This window comes from Oncorhynchus tshawytscha, linkage group LG06 (genome assembly GCF_018296145.1).
Source record: "Oncorhynchus tshawytscha isolate Ot180627B linkage group LG06, Otsh_v2.0, whole genome shotgun sequence".
NCBI classification, from domain to species: domain Eukaryota; kingdom Metazoa; phylum Chordata; class Actinopteri; order Salmoniformes; family Salmonidae; genus Oncorhynchus; species Oncorhynchus tshawytscha.
The window spans coordinates 4,973,879-4,998,450 of NC_056434.1; the positions used below are offsets into that span (position 1 = coordinate 4,973,879).

The 24,572-nt window shown below is 44.2% G+C and overlaps 1 protein-coding gene across 12 annotated transcripts in view; it reads right to left on the bottom strand.

The window, feature by feature from the left end:
- LOC112247640 (kinesin-like protein KIF1A) overlaps positions 1 to 24,572 on the bottom strand; it is a 186,484-nt gene that overhangs the window by 107,739 nt on the left and 54,173 nt on the right. For all 12 annotated transcript variants that reach the window (XM_042322879.1, XM_042322874.1, XM_042322876.1 and 9 more), the window contains exons 3-10: positions 22,534 to 22,607; positions 17,475 to 17,657; positions 17,052 to 17,120; positions 16,545 to 16,723; positions 6,395 to 6,506; positions 5,895 to 5,972; positions 5,108 to 5,173; positions 4,906 to 5,002 (exon numbers count right to left, since the gene is read on the bottom strand). In XM_042322879.1, coding sequence (XP_042178813.1) covers positions 4,906 to 5,002; positions 5,108 to 5,173; positions 5,895 to 5,972; positions 6,395 to 6,506; positions 16,545 to 16,723; positions 17,052 to 17,120; positions 17,475 to 17,657; positions 22,534 to 22,607 — 858 coding nt within the window. The remainder of the gene's footprint in view (positions 1 to 4,905; positions 5,003 to 5,107; positions 5,174 to 5,894; positions 5,973 to 6,394; positions 6,507 to 16,544; positions 16,724 to 17,051; positions 17,121 to 17,474; positions 17,658 to 22,533; positions 22,608 to 24,572) is intronic.

Genomic DNA, 24,572 nt, shown 5'->3' on the forward strand with positions numbered 1-24,572 from the left:
GGCTCTGTCAGATTAATTAGGATCTGTCAGATGAATTAGGATCTGTCAGATGAATTAGGATCTGTCAGATGAATTAGGATCTGTCAGATGAATTAGGATCTGTCAGATGAATTAGGATCTGTCAGATGAATTAGGCTCTGTCAGATGAATTAGGCTCTGTCAGATGAATTAGGATCTGTCAGATGAATTAGGATCTGTCAGATGAATTAGGCTCTGTCAGATGAATTAGGATCTGTCAGATGAATTAGGCTCTGTCAGATGAATTAGGATCTGTCAGATGAATTAGGATCTGTCAGATGAATTAGGCTCTGTCAGATGAATTAGGATCTGTCAGATGAATTAGGCTCTGTCAGATGAATTAGGATCTGTCAGATGAATTAGGATCTGTCAGATGAATTAGGATCTGTCAGATGAATTAGGCTCTGTCAGATGAATTAGGATCTGTCAGATGAATTAGGATCTGTCAGATGAATTAGGATCTGTCAGATGAATTAGGATCTGTCAGATGAATTAGGCTCTGTCAGATGAATTAGGATCTGTCAGATGAATTAGGATCTGTCAGATGAATTAGGATCTGTCAGATGAATTAGGATCTGTCAGATGAATTAGGATCTGTAAGATGAATTAGGATCTGTCAGGATGAATTAGGATCTGTAAGATTAATTAGGATCTGTCAGATGAATTAGGATCTGTAAGATTAATTAGGATCTGTCAGATGAATTAGGATCTGTAAGATTAACTAGGATCTGTAAGATTAATTAGGATCTGTAAGATTAATTAGGATCTGTTACATGAATTAGGATCTGTCAGATGAATTAGGCTCTGTCAGATGAATTAGGATCTGTCAGATGAATTAGGATCTGTCAGATGAATTAGGATCTGTCAGATGAATTAGGATCTGTCAGATGAATTAGGCTCTGTCAGATGAATTAGGATCTGTCAGATGAATTAGGATCTGTCAGATGAATTAGGATCTGTCAGATGAATTAGGATCTGTCAGATGAATTAGGCTCTGTCAGATGAATTAGGATCTGTCAGATTAATTAGGATCTGTCAGATGAATTAGGATCTGTAAGATTAATTAGGATCTGTCAGATGAATTAGGCTCTGTCAGATGAATTAGGATCTGTCAGATGAATTAGGATCTGTCAGATGAATTAGGATCTGTCAGATGAATTAGGATCTGTCAGATGAATTAGGATCTGTCAGATGAATTAGGATCTGTCAGATGAATTAGGATCTGTCAGATGAATTAGGATCTGTCAGATGAATTAGGATCTGTCAGATGAATTAGGATCTGTCAGATGAATTGATCTGTCAGGATCTGTCAGATGAATTAGGATCTGTCAGATGAATTAGGATCTGTCAGATGAATTAGGATCTGTCAGATGAATTAGGATCTGTCAGATGAATTAGGATCTGTCAGATGAATTAGGATCTGTCAGATGAATTAGGCTCTGTCAGATTAATTAGGATCTGTCAGATGAATTAGGCTCTGTCAGATGAATTAGGATCTGTAAGATGAATTAGGATCTGTCAGGATGAATTAGGATCTGTAAGATTAATTAGGATCTGTCAGATGAATTAGGATCTGTAAGATTAATTAGGATCTGTCAGATGAATTAGGATCTGTAAGATTAACTAGGATCTGTAAGATTAATTAGGATCTGTAAGATTAATTAGGATCTGTTACATGCTGTGCATACACTAGGACTAATAGAAGGTTATAATAGCTATCTTTACCTACCTAAATTCTCTCCCACAGACCAGATTATCGGTTCCTACCTAGGTTCTCTCTCAGTAGCCAGGTCAACACAGACTCTCTGTAAAGTTAAAGGTTCCTACCTAGGTTCTCTCTCAGTAGCCAGGTCAACACAGACTCTCTGTAAAGTTAAAGGTTCCTACCTAGGTTCTCTCTCAGTAGCCAGGTCAACACAGAATCTCTGTAAAGTTAAAGGTTCCTACCTAGGTTCTCTCTCAGTAGCCAGGTCAACACAGACTCTCTGTAAAGTTAAAGGTTCCTACCTAGGTTCTCTCTCAGTAGCCAGGTCAACACAGACTCTCTGTAAAGTTAAAGGTTCCCACCTAAGTTCTCTCTCAATAGCCAGGTCAACACAGACTCTCTGTAAAGTTAAAGGTTCCTACCTAGGTTCTCTCTCAGTAGCCAGGTCAACACAGACTCTCTGTAAAGTTAAAGGTTCCTACCTAGGTTCTCTCTCAGTAGCCAGGTCAACACAGACTCTCTGTAAAGTTAAAGGTTCCTACCTAGGTTCTCTCTCAGTAGCCAGGTCAACACAGACTCTCTGTAAAGTTAAAGGTTCCTACCTAGGTTCTCTCTCAGTAGCCAGGTCAACACAGACTCTCTGTAAAGTTAAAGGTTCCCACCTAAGTTCTCTCTCAGTAGCCAGGTCAACACAGACTCTCTGTAAAGTTAAAGGTTCCTACCTAGGTTCTCTCTCAGTAGCCAGGTCAACACAGACTCTCAGTAAAGTTAAAGGTTCCCACCTAAGTTCTCTCTCAATAGCCAGGTCAACACAGACTCTCTGTAAAGTTAAAGGTTCCTACCTAGGTTCTCTCTCAGTAGCCAGGTCAACACAGACTCTCTGTAAAGTTAAAGGTTCTCACCTAAGTTCTCTCTCAGTAGCCAGGTCAACACAGAATCTCTGTAAAGTTAAAGGTTCCCACCTAAGTTCTCTCTCAGTAGCCAGGTCAACACAGACTCTCTGTAAAGTTAAAGGTTCCTACCTAGGTTCTCTCTCAGTAGCCAGGTCAACACAGACTCTCTGTAAAGTTAAAGGTTCCTACCTAGGTTCTCTCTCAGTAGCCAGGTCAACACAGAATCTCTGTAAAGTTAAAGGTTCCTACCTAGGTTCTCTCTCAGTAGCCAGGTCAACACAGAATCTCTGTAAAGTTAAAGGTTCCTACCTAGGTTCTCTCTCAATAGCCAGGTCAACACAGAATCTCTGTAAAGTTAAAGGTTCCCACCTAGGTTCTCTCTCAGTAGCCAGGTCAACACAGAATCTCTGTAAAGTTAAAGGTTCCCACCTAAGTTCTCTCTCAATAGCCAGGTCAACACAGACTCTCTGTAAAGTTAAAGGTTCCTACCTAAGTTCTCTCTCAGTAGCCAGGTCAACACAGAATCTCTGTAAAGTTAAAGGTTCCTACCTAAGTTCTCTCTCAATAGCCAGGTCAACACAGAATCTCTGTAAAGTTAAAGGTTCCTACCTAAGTTCTCTCTCAATAGCCAGGTCAACACAGAATCTCTGTAAAGTTAAAGGTTCCTACCTAAGTTCTCTCTCAATAGCCAAGTCAACACAGAATCTCTGTAATGTTAAAGGTTCCCACCTAAGTTCTCTCTCAATAGCCAGGTCAACACAGAATCTCTGTAAAGTTAAAGGTTCCCACCTAAGTTCTCTCTCAGTAGCCAGGTCAACACAGACTCTCTGTAAAGTTAAAGGTTCCTACCTAAGTTCTCTCTCAATAGCCAGGTCAACACAGAATCTCTGTAAAGTTAAAGGTTCCTACCTAAGTTCTCTCTCAATAGCCAGGTCAACACAGAATCTCTGTAAAGTTAAAGGTTCCTACCTAGGTTCTCTCTCAGTAGCCAGGTCAACACAGACTCTCTGTAAAGTTAAAGGTTCCTACCTAGGTTCTCTCTCAGTAGCCAGGTCAACACAGACTCTCTGTAAAGTTAAAGGTTCTCACCTAAGTTCTCTCTCAGTAGCCAGGTCAACACAGAATCTCTGTAAAGTTAAAGGTTCCCACCTAAGTTCTCTCTCAGTAGCCAGGTCAACACAGACTCTCTGTAAAGTTAAAGGTTCCTACCTAGGTTCTCTCTCAGTAGCCAGGTCAACACAGAATCTCTGTAAAGTTAAAGGTTCCTACCTAGGTTCTCTCTCAGTAGCCAGGTCAACACAGACTCTCTGTAAAGTTAAAGGTTCCTACCTAAGTTCTCTCTCAATAGCCAGGTCAACACAGACTCTCTGTAAAGTTAAAGGTTCCTACCTAGGTTCTCTCTCAGTAGCCAGGTCAACACAGACTCTCTGTAAAGTTAAAGGTTCCTACCTAGGTTCTCTCTCAGTAGCCAGGTCAACACAGACTCTCTGTAAAGTTAAAGGTTCCTACCTAGGTTCTCTCTCAGTAGCCAGGTCAACACAGACTCTCTGTAAAGTTAAAGGTTCCCACCTAAGTTCTCTCTCAGTAGCCAGGTCAACACAGACTCTCTGTAAAGTTAAAGGTTCCCACCTAAGTTCTCTCTCAGTAGCCAGGTCAACACAGACTCTCTGTAAAGTTAAAGGTTCCCACCTAAGTTCTCTCTCAGTAGCCAGGTCAACACAGAATCTCTGTAAAGTTAAAGGTTCCTACCTAGGTTCTCTCTCAATAGCCAGGTCAACACAGAATCTCTGTAAAGTTAAAGGTTCCTACCTAGGTTCTCTCTCAGTAGCCAAGTCAACACAGAATCTCTGTAAAGTTAAAGGTTCCTACCTAAGTTCTCTCTCAATAGCCAGGTCAACACAGAATCTCTGTAAAGTTAAAGGTTCCTACCTAAGTTCTCTCTCAATAGCCAGGTCAACACAGAATCTCTGTAAAGTTAAAGGTTCCCACCTAAGTTCTCTCTCAATAGCCAAGTCAACACAGAATCTCTGTAAAGTTAAAGGTTCCCACCTAAGTTCTCTCTCAATAGCCAGGTCAACACAGAATCTCTGTAAAGTTAAAGGTTCCCACCTAAGTTCTCTCTCAGTAGCCAGGTCAACACAGACTCTCTGTAAAGTTAAAGGTTCCTACCTAAGTTCTCTCTCAATAGCCAGGTCAACACAGAATCTCTGTAAAGTTAAAGGTTCCTACCTAAGTTCTCTCTCAATAGCCAAGTCAACACAGAATCTCTGTAATGTTAAAGGTTCCCACCTAAGTTCTCTCTCAATAGCCAGGTCAACACAGAATCTCTGTAAGGGATGTGACTCTCCACTTTCTTTTTCTTCTTGTTCTTATTTTGTGCAGAATCCTACAAAGTGAATAATAAAAGAGAAGCATTAATTTCCACCTTATATATTGTCCAAAAAATGATGAATGATGCATGTTTGATATATTACATAAAAATGATACTTACCACTTCGGCCAAAGCAGAGATTACTTTCCCCAGTGTGGTCAGTGATTTGTTGATGTTCGCTCCTTCCTGTAGCAGTCAAGGAGTAATATGGTCAACATGGTCAATATGACCAACATGGTGTATATGGTCAACATGGTCAATATGGTCAACATGGTCAATATGGTCAACGTGGTCAACATGGTCAATATGGTGTACATGGTCAACATGGTCAACATGGTCAATATGGTCAACGTGGTCAACATGGTCAACATGGTCAACATGGTCAACATGGTCAACATGGTGTACATGGTCAATATGGTCAACATGGTCAACATGGTCAACATGGTCAATATGGTCAACATGGTCATATGGTCATGGTCAACATGGTCAATATGGTCAACATGGTCAACATGGTCAATATGGTCAACATGGTCAATATGGTCAACATGGTCAACATGGTCAATATGGTCAACATGGTCAATATGGTCAACATGGTCAACATGGTCAACATGGTCAATATGGTGTACATGGTCAACATGGTCAATATGGTCAACATGGTTAATATGGTCAACATGATCAATATAGTCAACATGGTGTACATGGTCAACATGGTTAATATAGTCAACAGCAACTCAATCCTTTCACCAATATACACCCTAGGTATAGGGGTCCTCACTGCCAGCAGTATATCCAATTGCAAGATTTTAAATGTATTCCTTACACATGAACAAATAGACTAAAAACTTGAACTATGCAACAGAGAAGCAGAGGGAGAGGAGGAGGAGGAAGAGGAAGGAGAACGTCTCACCTTGAGCCGGGTCCCCTTGGCGCCTGTGGAGTCTGCCCTCTCGCTGCCGGCCAAATCCACCAGGCTGATTTTGCTGACCTGTGACAGAAAACATCAATGGTAACGCAGAGAAACGCATGAGTTGACTGAAAACGCCAGCCAAAGTCATTTATTTTCAAAACTAATTCATTCAACAGTTGGCACGAGACACCCTCCCTCACAATGCCACAGACACATTTCCAAGCGCCCTCAGACTCAGAGGCAAGCGGCAGCCCCACAACTGGTAGCAAAAACAGCGATGAATAGCTTTTTTTTTCTCCAACAGGCTTCAAGTCACAGAGTTCAAGCAGCTAAGGGAGATGGGATGAATCTCTAACATAGTTTTCTCAAACTCCTCCCATCCCTTCTCTTTGGCATCCCTCTGATATTTTTAGAAGAGATGAGGAGAGAGAGCTCTGGTTGCATTTTATTGTACTGTAAATGAAGAGAGACCCCTCGGGCTGAGACGGCGCCCTTCCTACCTTCTCTGAGGTGTTATCAGTCTCAGCGTCGAGGCGTTTCTGCGTGAAGATAATGTTGAACACGGCGTGGGAGCGACTGCTGGTCTCGTTCATGTTGGTGGCGGCCACCGTCCTGCAGAGGACAAGGGAACGTTGGGTAATGTTCACTTGGTACCAAACTGAAGAAAAGTGACTGAAACAGGAAGTAACGTTCCTGGACTTGTCCAATAAGAAACACTCATTTGTCCTTGGTGCGCCACTGAACATGACAGAGCATACTGCATTATGAAACACCACAGAAATACCTCTGAGTTCACCAATCAGATTTCCAATGTCAGAGGTTCCCACACCTTTCCATAGATTCGATTTCCAGACAGTGTACAGAACCTACCGTGTAATGCCCTTTTTAGTTATTTATCTAACATTTATCTAACATATCTAACATATATTTAACATATATTTAACATATATATTTAACATTTATCTAACATATATCTAACATATATTTAACATATATTTAACATTTATCTAACATTTATCTAACATTTATTTAACATATATTTAACATATATCTAACATATATTTAACATATATTTAACATTTATCTAACATTTATCTAACATATATCTAACATATATTTAACATATATTTAACATTTATCTAACATTTATCTAACATTTATTTAACATATATTTAACATATATCTAACGTATATTTAACATTTATCTAACATATATCTAACATATATTTAACATTTATTTAACATATATTTAACTTGGCAAGTCAGTTAAGAACAAATTCTTATTTTACAATGACGGCTTACCCCGGCCAAACCGTAACCCGGACGACGCTGAGGCCAATTGTGCGCCGCCCGATGGGACTGGTATGCACAGAACCTACTGTGTGATGTAACACTAGTGAAATCTACTCACGTTGAGACAGAAGAACAATAACAACAGAACCTACTGTGTGATGTAACACTAGTGAAATCTACTCACGTTGAGACAGAAGAACAATAACAACAGAACCTACTGTGTGATGTAACACTAGTGAAATCTACTCACGTTGAGACAGAAGAACAATAACAACAGAACCTACTGTGTGATGTAACACTAGTGAAATCTACTCACGTTGAGACAGAAGAACAATAACAACAGAACCTACTGTCTGATGTAACACTAGTGAAATCTACTCACGTTGAGACAGAAGAACAATAACAAGTGAAATGTCTGAGTCATTTGAGATCAATGATACATCTTGCTAATAAAGCATACAAGCCTCCACGGTGAACAGTTTTATTCGGGCGCAAAAATTAATTTCAACAAGATATGCCAAATGACAGACAAATTAAAACTAATTTCCCCTAACGCTCTCTAGCAACCAAAACATCAATTATCATCTTCCTAATAACACATTCAACGTGAGGCGTTTTAAGCGGGGCCATCAGCGACTGGTTCTGCTACTGTTTAGTTGCTATGGTTAGCTTAGAGCTAATGAGACCAGAGACAATGTGGTAATTCGTAGGGAGCCTAAAGTTCTGTCCAAGCAGCATTGAGTGATATCGTGAGGTAGAGAGTCGCAGTGCAACACAACCATTTCTATTTTCCATCCTGCTGCTCTTTTCACATTGGGATGAAACACAGAAAGAACTGGAAATACAGTGTTCGATCCTGACACCTCGGTAGAGGCTTGACACGTCGGTAGAGCCCTGACACCTCGGTAGAGCCCTGACACCTCGGTAGAGCCCTGACACCTCGGTAGAGCCCTGACACCTCGGTAGAGCCCTGACACCTCGGTAGAGGCCTGACACCTCGGTAGAGGCCTGACACCTGACACCTCGGTAGAGGCCTGCCACCTCGGTACAGCCCTGACACCTCGGTAGAGCCCTGACACCTCGGTAGAGGCCTGACACCTCGGTAGAGGCCTGACACCTCGGTAGAGCCATGACACCTCGGTAGAGGCCTGACACCTCGGTAGAGCCCTGACACCTGGGTAGAGCCCTGCCACCTCGGTAGAGGCCTGACACCTCGGTAGAGCCCTGACACCTCGGTAGAGCCCTGACACCTCGGTAGAGGCCTGACACCTCGGTAGAGCCATGACACCTCGGTAGAGGCCTGACACCTCGGTAGAGCCCTGACACCTGGGTAGAGCCCTGCCACCTCGGTAGAGGCCTGACACCTCGGTAGAGCCCTGACACCTCGGTAGAGGCCTGACACCTCGGTAGAGCCCTGCCACCTCGGTAGAGCCCTGACACCTCGGTAGAGGCCTGCCACCTCGGTAGAGCCCTGACACCTCGGTAGAGGCCTGACACCTCGGTAGAGGCCTGTGAATGGATGGACCCAGCACAGTGGAGGGGTAGATGGATGGACAGAGCACAGTGCTGTCTGACTGATGTATCTACACTGAAGTGTGTACTGCTACAGATCAAGATGGTACACGTCAGTAAGTCAATGGAGATTTCAAATGTTACTGAACTGCCTGACGTAGAGAAATCAGTTGATTCATTAATTGATTCATGAATCATTGAGTCATTTATCATTGACAGAGCAATGGGATTTGGTTCCAATGTGTTGCTGTCACGACTTCCACCGAAGTCGGTTCCTCTCCTTGTTCGGGCGGCGTTCGGCGTCACCGGTCTCCTAGCCATCGTCCATCCACTTTTCATTTTCCATTTGTTTTGTCTTGTTTTCCTACACACACCTGGTTCTCATTTCCCTCATGAAGTGTTGTGTATTTAATTCTCTGTTCCCCCCCATGTCTTTGTGCGGAATTATTTGTTTGTAAGTGCTTGTGCACTTGTTTACTGGTATCGCGTCGGGGTTTGTTTATTTCTTTATGCCGTTGGTTTTGAAATTAAACGGCTCTGGCTATTACCTAGTTCTGCTCTCCTGCATCTGACTTCACTGCCACCAGTTACACACCCCTTTACAGAGTCTTGTTTCACTGCCACCAGTTACACACCCCTTTACAGAGTCTTGTTTCACTGCCACCAGTTACACACCCCTTTACAGAGTCTTGTTTCACTGCACCAGTTACACCCCTTTACAGAGTCTTGTTTCACTGCCACCAGTTACACACCCCTTTACAGAGTCTTGTTTCACTGCCACCAGTTACACACCCCTTTACAGAGTCTTGTTTCACTGCCACCAGTTACACACCCCTTTACAGAGTCTTGTTTCACTGCCACCAGTTACACACCCCTTTACAGAGTCTTGTTTCACTGCCACCAGTTACACCCCTTTACAGAGTCTTGTTTCACTGCCACCAGTTGCCACCAGTTACACCCCTTTACAGAGTCTTGTTTCACTGCCACCAGTTACACACCCCTTTACAGAGTCTTGTTTCACTGCCACCAGTTACACACCCCTTTACAGAGTCTTGTTTCACTGCCACCAGTTACACACCCCTTTACAGAGTCTTGTTTCACTGCAACACACCCCTTTACAGAGTCTTGTTTCACTGCCTCCAGTTACACACCCCTTTACAGAGTCTTGTTTCACTGCCACCAGTTACACACCCCTTTACAGAGTCTTGTTTCACTGCCACAAGTTACACACCCCTTTACAGAGTCTTGTTTCACTGCAGTTACACACCCCTTTACAGAGTCTTGTTTCACTGCCACAAGTTACACACCCCTTTGCAGAGTCTTGTTTCACTGCCACCAGTTACACACCCCTTTACAGAGTCTTGTTTCACTGCCACCAGTTACACACCCCTTTACAGAGTCTTGTTTCACTGCCACCAGTTACACCCCCTTTACAGAGTCTTGTTTCACTGCCACCAGTTACATCCCCCTTTACAGAGTCTTGTTTCACTGCCACCAGTTACACACCCCTTTACAGAGTCTTGTTTCACTGCCACCAGTTACACACCCCTTTACAGAGTCTTGTTTCACTGCCACCAGTTACACACCCCCTTACAGAGTCTTGTTTCACTGCCACCAGTTACACACCACTTTACAGAGTCTTGTTTCACTGCCACCAGTTACACACCCCTTTACAGAGTCTTGTTTCACTGCCACCAGTTACACACCCCTTTACAGAGTCTTGTTTCACTGCCACCAGTTACACACCCCTTTACAGAGTCTTGTTTCACTGCCACCAGTTACACACCCCTTACAGTTGCAGCACGGACAAGTCTGGAACTTCAATCATTCATTGTTGCTTTGTTTGTCCTGTCTTTCTGCTGGAGTATCCTAGTTTTCCCCATCTACGCTCTACCCCCACCATGTCTTTAACATGTTAGTTAATGAACATCTATTCTGGTCTGTTAGTTAGTTCAAGTCTTCCCATGCAGTAAATTCCCTCATCGACACGACATTTTGTAATTAATGACTCTATTAATTCGGGGCCAACATGGTACAGTATGGAAACGTCACCTCACCAAGGTTGCATCCCAAACGGAAACGTAGCCCCCTATGTTCAAAAGTAGTGCACTACATAGGGAATAGAGAGATATATGGGACTCAAACCAAACCTTCTCAAACAGAGCCTGTGTTCCATTTAGAATGCAGGCTCAGTATAATGCCTGAGGCTAAGTGGTATTGCTAGTGTGGATATTGGAACAAAGCCACAATCTTTAGAATAAAATCCCATTTGAATTACTGACAAACCCAAACACCCCAAAGAAAATAAACCCTGGCCGTCATATATCATCCATCCTTAGTCCATCCGTTCAATCATCCATCCATCCATCCATCCATCCATCCATCCATCCATCCATCCATCCAACGCCAAGATATATTCCTAGTAAACATGGTTTCAAATCAAATCAAATGTTATTTGTCACGTGCTGCATACAACAGATGTAGACCTTACAATGAAATGCTTACTTACAAGCCCTTCCCAAGCAATGCAGTTTTAAGAAAAAAACGTTTTAAAAAGTAAGGGAAGAAAAACAAGTAATTAAAAAGCAACAGTAAATAACAGAAGTTGGGTTATATACAGAGTATTATGGTACAGAGTCAACGTGGAGGCTATATACAGAGTATTACGGTACAGAGTCAATGTGGAGGCTATATACAGAGTATTATGGTACAGAGTCAACGTGGAGGCTATATACAGAGTATTATGGTACAGAGTCAATGTGGAGGCTATATACAGAGTATTATGGTACAGAGTCAACGTGGAGGCTATATACAGAGTATTATGGTACAGAGTCAATGTGGAGGATATATACAGGGGGGTACCGGTACAGAGTCAATGTGGAGGATATATACAGGGTGTTACGGTACAGAATCAATGTGGAGGATATATACAGGGGGGTACCGGTTCAGAGTCAATGTAGAGGCTATATACAGGGTGTTACGGTACAGAATCAATGTGGAGGATATATACAGGGGGTACCGGTACAGAGTCAATGTGGAGGCTATATACAGGGGGTACCGGTACAGAGTCAATGTGGAGGCTATATACAGAGTATTATGGTACAGAGTCAACGTGGAGGCTATATACAGAGTATTATGGTACAGAGTCAACGTGGAGGCTATATACAGAGTATTATGGTACAGAGTCAATGTGGAGGCTATATACAGGGTATTCCGGTACAGAGTCAATGTGGAGGATATATACATGGGGGACCGGTACAGAGTCAATGTGGAGGCTATATACAGGGGGTACCGGTACAGAGTCAATGTGGAGGCTATATACAGAGTATTATGGTACAGAGTCAATGTGGAGGCTATATACAGAGTATTATGGTACAGAGTCAAAGTGGAGGCTATATACAGAGTATTACGGTACAGAGTCAATGTGGAGGCTATATACAGAGTATTATGGTACAGAGTCAAAGTGGAGGCTATATACAGAGTATTATGGTACAGAGTCAATGTGGAGGCTATATACAGGAGGTACCGGTACAGAGTCAATGTGGAGGCTATATACAGGGGGTACCGGTACAGAGTCAATGTGGAGGCAATATACAGGAGGTACCGGTACAGAGTCAATGTGGAGGCTATATACAGGGGTACCGGTACAGAGTCAATGTGGAGGCTATATACAGCGTATTACGGTACAGAGTCAATGTGGAGGCTATATACAGGGGTACCGGTACAGGGTCAATGTGGAGGCTATATACAGGGGGTACCGGTACAGAGTCAACGTGGAGGCTATATACAGGGTGTTATGGTACAGAGTCAATGTGGAGGCTATATACAAGGTATTACGGTACAGAGTCAATGTGGAGGCTATATACAGGGTGTTACGGTACAGAGTCAATGTGGAGGCTATATACAGGGTATTATGGTACAGAGTCAATGTGGAGGCTATATACATGGTGTTACGGTACAGAGTCAATGTGGAGACTATATACAGGGGGTACCAGTACAGAGTCAATGTGGAGACTATATACAGGGGGTACCAGTACAGAGTCAATGTGTCAATGTGTCAATGTGCGGGGGCACCGGGTAATTGAGGTAGTTATGTACATGCAGGTAGGGTTATTAAAGTGACCATGCATAGATAATAACAGAGAGTAGAAGCAGCGTATGGGAGGGGGGTTGCAAATAGTCTGGGTAGCCATTTGATTAGATTTTCAGGAGTCTTATGGCTTGGGGATAGAAGCTTTTTAGAAGCCTCATGGACCTCGACTTGGCGCTCCAGTACCGCTTGCCGTGCGGTAGCAGAGAGAACAGTCTATGACTAGGGCCTTCCTCTGACACCGCCTGGTATAGAGGTCCAGGATGACAGGGATCTTGGCCCCGGTGATGTACTGGGCCGTACGCACTACCCTCTTTCGTGACTTGTGGTCGCAGGCCGAGCAGTCTTACCTCCTCCCTATTGGCTGTCTCATCATTGTCGTGATCAGGCCTACCACTGTTGTGTCATCAGCAAACTTAATGATGGTGTTGGAGTTGTGCCTGGCTGTGCAGTCATGAAGTCGTGGGTGAACAGGGAGTGCAGGAGGGAACTGAGCACGCACCCCTGAGGGGCCCCCGTGTTGAGGATCAGGGTGGCGGATGTGTTGTTACCTACCCTTACCTCCTAGGGGCGGCCCGTCAGGAAGTCCAGGATCCAGTTGCAGAAGGAGGTCTTTAGTCCCAGGGTCCTTAGCTTAGTGATGAGCTTTGTGGGAACTATGGTGTTGAACGCTGAGCGGTAGTCAATGAACAGAATTCTCACATAGGTGTTCCTTTTGTCCAGGTAGGAAAGGTGTCATGTCTTCTCCTGGTCTTCCTTTCCCCTGGCGCTTGAGGGCGCCAGATTACCCTGCATCACACGTTCCTGCCGTCCATCAGTCACACCTGCCCTCCCTCAACATCAGCGTTATAGGAATCACCTGGACTCACTTAACACATGTTTATTTCCTCCCCTATATTTGTCTGTTCCCTGCTGCTGCATTCATTGTTTTTGTCTTAGTTTCTGTTTGCTGAAGCTGTGCTTGTCTCGTTATTTATTCAACGTTATTCCCCGTACCTGCTTCGTCTCTCCAGCATCATCTCATGTGACAAAAGGGCAGTGTGGAGTGCAATAGAGATTCCATCATCTGTGGATCTGTTGGGGCGGTATGCATATTGGAGTGGGTCTAGGGTTTCTGGTGTTGATGTGAGCCATGACCAGCCTTTCATGGCTACAGACATGAGTGCTATGGGTCGGTAGTCATTTAGGCAAGTTACCTCGGTGTTCTTAGGAACAGGCACTATGGTGGTCTACTTGAAACATTTTTAAAATTTATTTTACCTTTATTTAACTAGGCAAGTCAGTTAAGAACAAATTCTTATTTTCAATGACGGCCTAGGGACAGTGGGTTAACTGCCTGTTCAGGGGCAGAACGACAGATTTGTACCTTGTCAACTCGGGGGTTTGAACTTGCAACCTTCCGGTTACTAGTCACACGCTCTAACCACTAGGCTACCCTGCCTCCGCACATGTTGGTATTACAGACTCAGAAAGGGAGAGGTTAAAAGTGTCAGTGAAGACACTTGCCAGTTGGTCAGCGCATGCTCGGAGTACACTTCCTGGTAATCCGTCTGGTCCAGCGGCCTTGTGAATGTTGACATGTTTAAAGGTCTTACTCACATCGGCTGTGGAGAGCGTGATCACACATTCATTCGGAACAGCTGATGCTCTCATGCATGTGTCAGCGTTACTTGCCTCGAAGCGAGCATATAAATGATTTAGCTCACTGGGCAGCTCTCGGCTGTGCTTCACTTTGTAGTCTGTAATAGCAAGCCCTGCCACATCCGACGAGCGTCGGAACCGGTGTCGTACGATTCGATCTTAGTCTTGTATTGACACTTTGACTGTTTGATAGTTCGTCGAGGGCATAGCAGGATTTCTTATAAGCTTCCGGGATAGAGTCCCGCTCCTTGAAAGCGGCAGCTCTACCCTTTAGCTCAGTGCGAATGTTGCCTGTAATCCATGGCTTCTGGTTGGGGTATGTACGTGCAGTCGCTGTGGGGACGGCGTCCTCAATGCACTTATTGATAAAGCCAGTGACTGATGTGGAGTACTCCTCAATGCCATCGGAATAATCTCGGGAACATTTTCTAGCCTGTGCTAGCAAAACAGTCCTGTAGTTTAGCATCTGCTTCATTTGACCACTTATAGACCAAGTCACTGTTGCTTCCTGCTTTAATTTTTGCTTGTAAGCAGGAATCAGGAGGATAGAGTTATGGTCAGAATTACCAAATGGAGGGCGAGGGAGAGCTTTTTATCTGTCTCTGTGTGTGGAGTAAAGGTGGTCTAGAATTTTTTTTCCCTCTGGTTGCAAATTTAACATGTTGATAGAAATTATGTTAAACTGATTTAAGTTTCCATGCATTAAAGTCCCCGGCCACTAGGAGCGCCGCCTCTGGGTGAGCGTTTTCCTGTTTGCTTATGGTGGTATACAGCTCATTTAGTGCAGTTTTAGTGCCAACCTCGCTCTGCGGTGGTATGTAGACAGCTACGAAAAAAAACAGATGAAAACTCTCTAGGTAGATAGTGTGGTCTACAGCTTACCATGAGATACTCTACCTCAGGCGAGCAAAACTTTGAGACTTTTCTTAGATATCGTGCACCAGCTGTGCGTCTGTTCTATCCTGCCGATACAGTGTATAACAGCTGTATGTTCTTGATGTCGTCATTCAGCCCAGACTTGGTGAAACATAAGATATTACAGTTTTTAATGTCCCGTTGGTAGGATATGCCGTGCCTTCAGTTAGTCCCATTTATTTTCCATCGATTGAACGTTAGCTAGCAGGACGGAAGGCCACTCGTCACCTGATCCTCACAAGGCACCCCGATCTTTTGCCTCGAAATCTCAGTTTTCTTCGCCATGGAATCACGGGGATCAGGGCCTGGTTGGGTGTCTGCAGTATATCCATTGCGTCCGACTCATTGAAGAAGAACTCCTCGTCCAATTAGAGGTGAGTAATCCCAGTTCTGATGTTCTGTTCTGATGTTCTGTTCTGATGTTCTGGTGTTCTGTTCTGATGTCCTGTTCTGATGTCCTGTTCTGATGTTCTGTTCTTATGTTCTGTTCTGATGTCCAGAAGCTCTTTTCGGTCATAAGAGACAGTAGCAGCAACATTATGTACAAAGAAAGTTACGAACAATACGAAGAAACTACAAAATAGCATGACTGGTTGAGAGCCAATAAGACGGCAGCTCTACCCCAGCGCCAATTTTAATTAATTTATTTATTTTGCTCCTTTGCACCCCATTATTTTTATTTCTACTTTGCACATTCTTCCATTGCAAAACTACCATTCCAGTGTTTTACTTGCTATATTGTATTTACTTTGCCACCATGGCCTTTTTTGCCTTTACCTCCCTTCTCACCTCATTTGCTCACATTGTATATAGACTTGTTTATACTGTATTATTGACTGTATGTTTGTTTTACTCCATGTGTAACTCTATGTCGTTGTATCTGTCGAACTGCTTTGCTTTATCTTGGCCAGGTCGCAATTGTAAATGAGAACTTGTTCTCAACTGGCCACCTGGTTAAATAAAGGTGTTCTCAACTGGCCACCTGGTTAAATAAAGGTGTTCTCAACTGGCCACCTGGTTAAATAATGGTGAAATGAAATAAATAAAATAAAATGGCAATGTTGCATGGCAATTAAGTTTTCTGATTCTGATTCATCAACCCACCTGCCCATCCATCCACGCATCCACCTACCCATACATACACTGTACATCTACCTATCTAACCATCAACCCATCCATCAATCCATCCATCCACTCACCTGGCCTTGTTTCCAGAGTCCATGAGGTCCTGGATGTCGTTGTAGGAGGTGACGGCCAGCTTGGATAGGTCCTCTACGTAGGGCCCCATCAGGGGGTGTTCCCTCACACGCAGGTTCCCCTTATTCTTAGGGTTCAGGAGGTCACGCACACGCTCACAGTAGATTTCCATATAGCTCACCTGAGGAGGAGAGAGGGAGGGGGAGGGGCATAAAAGGGTTAGAACACAGGAGAGGTCACGAAGAGTCACATCTCCCACAGGTTCTTTCTCGTTTCATCTTTCTTAAATTCCTCATGTCCTCTCTCCTCATATTCTTGGAGGGACTATGGATCCATGGCTTCAATGTGTTTTGAGAAGGAGGCAAGGAGATGCTAAGAATTGAGGAAAGATGGAAAATAATTAAGAAAAAAGCCATAGTGAGAGGAAGTGGACCCTTACAGGAAGACAGGATGTGACATGATGGGTAGTGGGAACCAATAAAGAAGCCCTGTATGTTAACTGTACGTACCTCCACAGAGTAGGACTTGGTGTTGTCATTATTACAGTCCTTGAATTTGGTGAAAAGGTCTTCACACATCTAGAGGGAGCAAGAGATCAAAAGGTTTGCAGTGAGCATTTATTATCAACTGATATTTGGTTTGTATGCACGGGGGACAGATACGAACACATTGACACATTGAATAATCAACCATCCAATGTGTTGCACCACAATTTATCTTTCATTCATTTCCAACACCTGTCCTTTTTGTGTTTAGGCATGGAGAGCTAAGTGAATGATTCGCTAACTTTCCGAAAATTCCCTGGTTATCCAGCAATTCCGGTTGGAGAATTCAGGATTCTGGCAATGTTCCATCTGGGAAAACCAGGGATTTTTTTTTTAAGTTACTGAAATGTTGTAACCCTGGTGTTAGAGGTAACAGTATATGCTGACCAGAGGGATAATTCCTTCCTGGTTCTTCAAGTCCGGCTTGCCCATCATGGTGTAGGACTTCCCAGATCCGGTCTGGCCATAGGCAAAGATACAGACGTTGTATCCCTCGAAGGCATGGAGCAGCATCTCCTCACCAATGTCCTTGTACACCTGCTGCTGGCCAGCAAAGTTGATGTCCTCGGGCTGTGGGGAGAGAATGTGTTAGATAAACATCCATCAACATGATTAACCAAGACACCACTACAATTTGGATTCATTGTTTTTTGATGTTTTCTACTTATATGATAATCCTACATATGACATTCTCAACTATGTCTCTGGGTGCTGTAGCCCAGGAGTAATCTGTGTCTCTGGGTAATGTAGTCCAGAAGTAATCTGTGTCTCTGGGGGCTGGTGCCCAGGAGTAATCTGTGTCTAAGGGGGCTGTAGCCCAGGAGAAATCTGTGTCTAAGGGTAATGTAGTCCAGGAGTAATCTGTGTCTAAGGGGGCTGTAGCCCAGGAGTAATCTGTGTATCTGGGTGATGTAGCCCAGGAGTAATCTGTGTCTCTGGGTAATGTAGTCCAGGAGTAATCTGTGTATCTGGGTAATGTAGTCCAGGAGTAATCTGTGTCTAAGGGGGCTGTAGCCCAGGAGTAATCGGTGTATCTGGGTAATGTAGTCCAGGAGTAATCTGTGTATCTGGGTAATGTAGTCCAGGAGTAATCTGTGTATCTGGGTAATGTAGTCCAGGAGTAATCTGTGTCTCTGGGTAATGTAGTCCAGGAGTAAGCTGTGTATCTGGGTAATGTAGCCCTGGAGAAATCTGTGTCTAAGGGGGCTGTAGCCCAGGAGTAATCTGTGTCTCTGGGTAATGTAGTCCAGGAGTAAACTGTGTATCTGGGTAATGTAGCCCAGGAGAAATCTGTGTCTAAGGGGGCTGTACCCAAGGAGTAATCTGTGTCTCTGGGTGCTGTAGCCCAGGAGTAATCTGTGTCTCTGGGTAATGTAGTCCAGGAGTAATCTGTATATCTGCGCAATGTAGCCCAGGAGTAATCTGTGTCTCTGGGTGCTGTAGCCCAGGAGTAATCTGTGTCTCTGGGTAATGTAGTCCAGAAGTAATCTGTGTCTCTGGGGCTGGTGCCCAGGAGTAATCTGTGTCTCTGGGGGCTGTAGCCCAGGAGAAATCTGTGTCTAATTGGGCTGTAGCCCAGGAGTAATCTGTGCATCTGGATAATGTAGCCCAGGAGTAATCTGTGTATCTGGGTAATGTAGTCCAGGAGTAATCTGTGTCTAAGGGGCTGTAGCCCAGGAGTAATCGGTGTATCTGGGTAATGTAGTCCAGGAGTAATCTGTGTCTATGGGCAATGTAGTCCAGGAGTAATCTGTATATCTGCGCAATGTAGCCCAGGAGTAATCTGTGTCTCTGGGTGCTGTAGCCCAGGAGTAATCTGTGTCTCTGGGTAATGTAGTCCAGAAGTAATCTGTGTCTCTGGGGGCTGGTGCCCAGGAGTAATCTGTGTCTAAGGGGGCTGTAGCCCAGGAGAAATCTGTGTCTAAGTGGGCTGTAGCCCAGGAGTAATCTGTGCATCTGGATAATGTAGCCCAGGAGTAATCTGTGTATCTGGGTAATGTAGTCCAGGAGTAATCTGTGTCTAAGGGGGCTGTAGCCCAGGAGTAATCGGTGTATATGGGTAATGTAGTCCAGGAGTAATCTGTGTCTCTGGGTAATGTAGTCCAGGAGTAAGCTGTGTATCTGGGTAATGTAGCCCTGGAGAAATCTGTGTCTAAGGGGGCTGTAGCCCAGGAGTAATCTGTGTCTCTGGGTAATGTAGTCCATGAGTAAACTGTGTATCTGGGCAATGTAGCCCAGGAGAAATCTGTGTCTAAGGGGGCTGTAGCCAAGGAGTAATCTGTGTCTCTGGGTGCTGTAGCCCAGGAGTAATCTGTGTCTCTGGGTAATGTAGTCCAGGAGTAATCTGTGTCTCTGGGTAATGTAGTCCAGGAGTAATCTGTGTCTAAGGGGGCTGTAGCCCAGGAGTAATCTGTGCATCTGGATAATGTAGCCCAGGAGTAATCTGTGTCTCTGGGTAATGTAGTCCAGGAGTAATCTGTGTCTAAGGGGGCTGTAGCCCAGGAGTAATCTGTGTATCTGGGTGATGTAGCCCAGGAGTAATCTGTGTCTCTGGGTAATGTAGTCCAGGAGTAATCTGTGTATCTGGGTAATGTAGTCCAGGAGTAATCCGTGTCTAAGGGGGCTGTAGCCCAGGAGTAATCGGTGTATCTGGGTAATGTAGTCCAGGAGTAATCTGTGTCTCTGGGTAATGTAGTCCAGGAGTAAGCTGTGTATCTGGGTAATGTAGCCCTGGAGAAATCTGTGTCTAAGGGGGCTGTAGCCCAGGAGTAATCTGTGTCTCTGGGTAATGTAGTCCAGGAGTAAACTGTGTATCTGGGTAATGTAGCCCAGGAGAAATCTGTGTCTAAGGGGGCTGTAGCCAAGGAGTAATCAGTGTCTCTGGGTGCTGTAGCCCAGGAGTAATCTGTGTCTCTGGGTAATGTAGTCCAGGAGTAATCTGTGTCTCTGGGCAATGTAGTCCAGGAGTAATCTGTATATCTGCGCAATGTAGCCCAGGAGTAATCTGTGTCTCTGGGTGCTGTAGCCCAGGAGTAATCTGTGTCTCTGGGTAATGTAGTCCAGGAGTAATCTGTGTCTCTGGGCAATGTAGTCCAGGAGTAATCTGTATATCTGGGCAATGTAGCCCAGGAGTAATCTGTGTCTCTGGGTGCTGTAGCCCAGGAGTAATCTGTGTATCTGGGTGCTGTAGCCCAGGAGTAATCTGTGTATCTGGGTAATGTAGTCCAGGAGTAATCTGTGTATCTGGGTAATGTAGCCCAGGAGTAATCTGTGTCTCTGGGTAATGTAGCCCAGGAGTAATCTGTGTATCTGGGTGCTGTAGCCCAGGAGTAATCTGTGTATCTGGGTGCTGTAGCCCAGGAGTAATCTGTGTATCTGGGTGCTGTAGCCCAGGAGTAATCTGTGTCTCTGGGTAATGTAGCCCAGGAGTAAACTGTGTATCTGGGTAATGTAGCCCAGGAGAAATCTGTGTCGAAAGGGGGCTGTAGCCCAGGAGTAATCTGTGTCTCTGGGTAATGTAGTCCAAGAGTAAACTGTGTATCTGGGTAATGTAGCCCAGGAGAAATCTGTGTCTAAGGGGGCTGTAGCCCAGGAGTAATCTGTGTCTCTGGGTGCTGTAGCCCAGGAGTAATCTGTGTCTCTGGGTAATGTAGTCCAGGAGTAATCTGTGTCTCTGGGCAATGTAGTCCAGGAGTAATCTGTATATCTGGGCAATGTAGCCCAGGAGTAATCTGTGTCTCTGGGTGCTGTAGCCCAGGAGTAATCTGTGTATCTGGGTGCTGTAGCCCAGGAGTAATCTGTGTATCTGGGTAATGTAGTCCAGGAGTAATCTGTGTATCTGGGTAATGTAGTCCAGGAGTAATCTGTGTCTAAGGGGGCTGTAGCCCAGGAGTAATCTGTGTCTCTGGGTAATGTAGTCCAGGAGTAATCTGTGTCTCTGGGTAATGTAGCCCAGGAGTAATCTGTGTCTCTGGGTAATGTAGCCCAGGAGTAATCTGTGTCTCTGGGTAATGTAGCCCAGGAGTAATCTGTGTATCTGGGTGCTGTAGCCCAGGAGTAATCTGTGTCTCTGGGTAATGTAGCCCAGGAGTAATCTGTGTCTCTGGGGGCTGGTGCCCAGGAGTAATCTGTGTATCTGGGTAATGTAGCCCAGGAGTAATCTGTGTATCTGGGTAATGTAGCCCAGGAGTAATCTGTGTATCTGGGTAATGTAGCCCAGGAGTAATCTGTGTCTCTGGGTAATGTAGTCCAGGAGTAAACTGTGTATCCGGGTAATGTAGCCCAGGAGAAATCTGTGTCTAAGGGGGCTGTAGCCCAGGAGTAATCTGTGTCTCTGGGTGCTGTAGCCCAGGAGTAATCTGTGTCTCTGGGTAATGTAGTCGAGGAGTAATCTGTGTCTCTGGGCAATGTAGTCCAGGAGTAATCTGTATATCTGGGCAATGTAGTCCAGGAGTAATCTGTATATCTGGGCAATGTAGCCCAGGAGTAATCTGTGTCTCTGGGTGCTGTAGCCCAGGAGTAATCTGTGTATCTGGGTGCTGTAGCCCAGGAGTAATCTGTGTATCTGGGTAATGTAGTCCAGAAGTAATCTGTGTATCTGGGTAATGTAGTCCAGGAGTAATCTGTGTCTAAGGGGGCTGTAGCCCAGGAGTAATCTGTGTCTCTGGGTAATGTAGCCCAGGAGTAATCTGTGTATCTGGGGGCTGTAGCCCAGGAGTAATCTGTGTATCTGGGTAATGTAGCCCAGGAGTAATCTGTGTCTCTGGGTGCTGGTGCCCAGGAGTAATCTGTGTACCTGGGTAATGTAGCCCAGGAGTAATCTGTGTCTCTGGGTGCTGTAACCCAATTTGTATGGTTCTGACAAAACAGAGTAAAAACTAACGGACAACTAGTATTCACCTAAACAGCTGAAAATACATGTTTCTAACAGGACGCCCCCTTTAGGCAGAGTCTCCTCCTTTTCTCCAAACACGACATCTTTGTTGCTAGGCAGGAAGTTAAGCGATGTGGGTAATAAACTGTTCCTTCTCCCTTCATGTGACCTGACTTGACCTTCGGGCCACCATTCTTCACTAATCCACAGCTATTCAACCTTATCAGTGACCTCAACCATGTGATTGCCTTTTCCCTTACTCAATAACTCATATCCGCCCTTAATTGGATAACTTGTATTACTTAATTGGATAACTTTTATTACTTAATTGGATAACTTTTATTACTTAATTGACCCCACCATACGTGTAACCTTTAAGCACAAATCCTTATTTACAATGACGACCGACACATAGCCATTAATCTGGTGTAGCAAATATTTTCAAGACAAGTGCCGTCTTTTTTCTATTAAAATACACAATCAGATCAAATATATGCATGTCGAATGTAATCAAAGTCCTTTTAATAAAGGATTACTGTGTAGTATGACATCAGCAGGGGTACAGATACTTACCGAGGTATGTGACCAGTAGGAGTAATCAAAGTTGAAGCTCTTATTCTCTTTAGGCTGCTTGGGGTTCAGGATGGCTGAAAGACACGATGGAGAGATTAGTGAGAGAGAGAGAGAGAGAGAGAGAGAGAGAGAGAGAGAGAGATAGAGTTACAGGACAAAATAAAAACCCTCCAACCCAAAAAGGCCTGTGGTGTTGATGGTATCCTCAATGAAACGATCAAATATACAGACAACAAATTCCAATTGGCTATACTAAAACTCTTTAACATCATCCTTAGCTCTGGCATCTTCCCCAATATTTGGAACCAAGGACTGATCGCCCCAATCCACAAAAGTGGAGACAAATTTGACCCCAATAACTACCGTGGAATATGCGTCAACAGTAACCTTGGGAAAATCCTCTGCATTATCATTGACAGCAGACTCGTACACTTCCTCAATGAAAACAATGTACTGAGCAAATGTCAAATTGGCTTTTTACCAAATTACCGTACAACAGACCATGTATTCACCCTGCACACCCTAATTGACAACAAAACAAACCAAAACAAAGGCAAAGTCTTCTCATGCTTTGTTGATTTCAAAAAAGCCTTCGACTCAATTTGGCATGAGGGTCTGCTATACAAACTGATGGAAAGTGGTGTTGGGGGTAAAACATACGACATTATAAAATCCATGTACACAAACAACAAGTGTGCGGTTAAAATTGGCAAAAAACACAAATTTCTTCACACAGGGTCGTGGGGTTAGACAGGGATGCAGCTTAAGCCCCACTCTCTTCAACATATATATTAACGAATTGGCGCGGGCACTAGAAAAGTCTGCAGCACCCGGCCTCACCCTACTAGAATCCGAAGTCAAATGTCTGCTGTTTGCTGATGATCTGGTGCTTCTGTCACCAACCAAGGAGGGCCTACAGCAGCACCTAGATCTTATGCACAGATTCTGTCAGACCTGGGTCCTGACAGTAAATCTCAGTAAGACCAAAATAATGGTGTTCCAAAAAAGGTCCAGTCACCAGGACCACAAATACAAATTCCATCTAGACACTGTTGCCCTAGAGCACACAAAAAACTATATATACCTTGGACCAAAACGTCAGCGCCACAGGTAACTTCCACAAAGCTGTGAACGATCTGAGAGACAAAGCAAGAAGGTCATTCTATGCCATCAAAAGGAACATAAATTTCAACATACCAATTAGGATTTGGCTAAAAATACTTGAATCAGTCATAGAGCCCATTGCCCTTTATGGTTGTGAGGTCTGGGGTCCGCTTACCAACCAAGACTTCACAAAATGGGACAAACACCAAATTGAGACTCTGCGTGCCGAATTCTGCAAAAAATATCATCCGTGTACAACGTAGAACACCAAATAATGTATGCAGAGCAGAATTAGGCGGATACCCACTAATTATCAAAATCCAGAAAAGAGCTGTTCAATTCTATAACCACCTAAAAGGAAGCGATTCCCAAACCTTCCACAACAAAGCCATCACCTACAGAGAGATGAACCTGGAGAAGAGTCCCCTAAGCAAGCTGGTCCTGGGGCTCTGTTCACAAACACAAACACACCCTACAGAGCCCCAGGGCAGCAGTACAATTAGACCCAACCAAATCATGAGAAAACAAAAAGATAATTACTTGACACATTGGAAAGAATTAACAAAAAAACAGAGCAAACTAGAATGCTATTTGGCCCTAAACAGAGAGTACATAGTGGCAAAATACCTGACCACTGTGACTGACTCAAAATTAAGGAAAGCTTTGACTATGTACAGACTCAGTGAGCATAGCCTTGCTATTGAGAAAGGCCGCCGTAGGCAGACATGGATCTCAAGAGAAGACAGGCTATGTGCACACTGCCCACAAAATGAGGTGGAAACTGAGCTGCACTTCCTAACCTCCTGCCCAATTTATGACCATATTAGAGAGACATATTTCCCTCAGATTACACAGATCCACAAAGAATTCGAAAACAAATCCAATTTTGAAAAACTCCCATATCTACTGGGTGAAATTCCACAGTGTGCCATCAC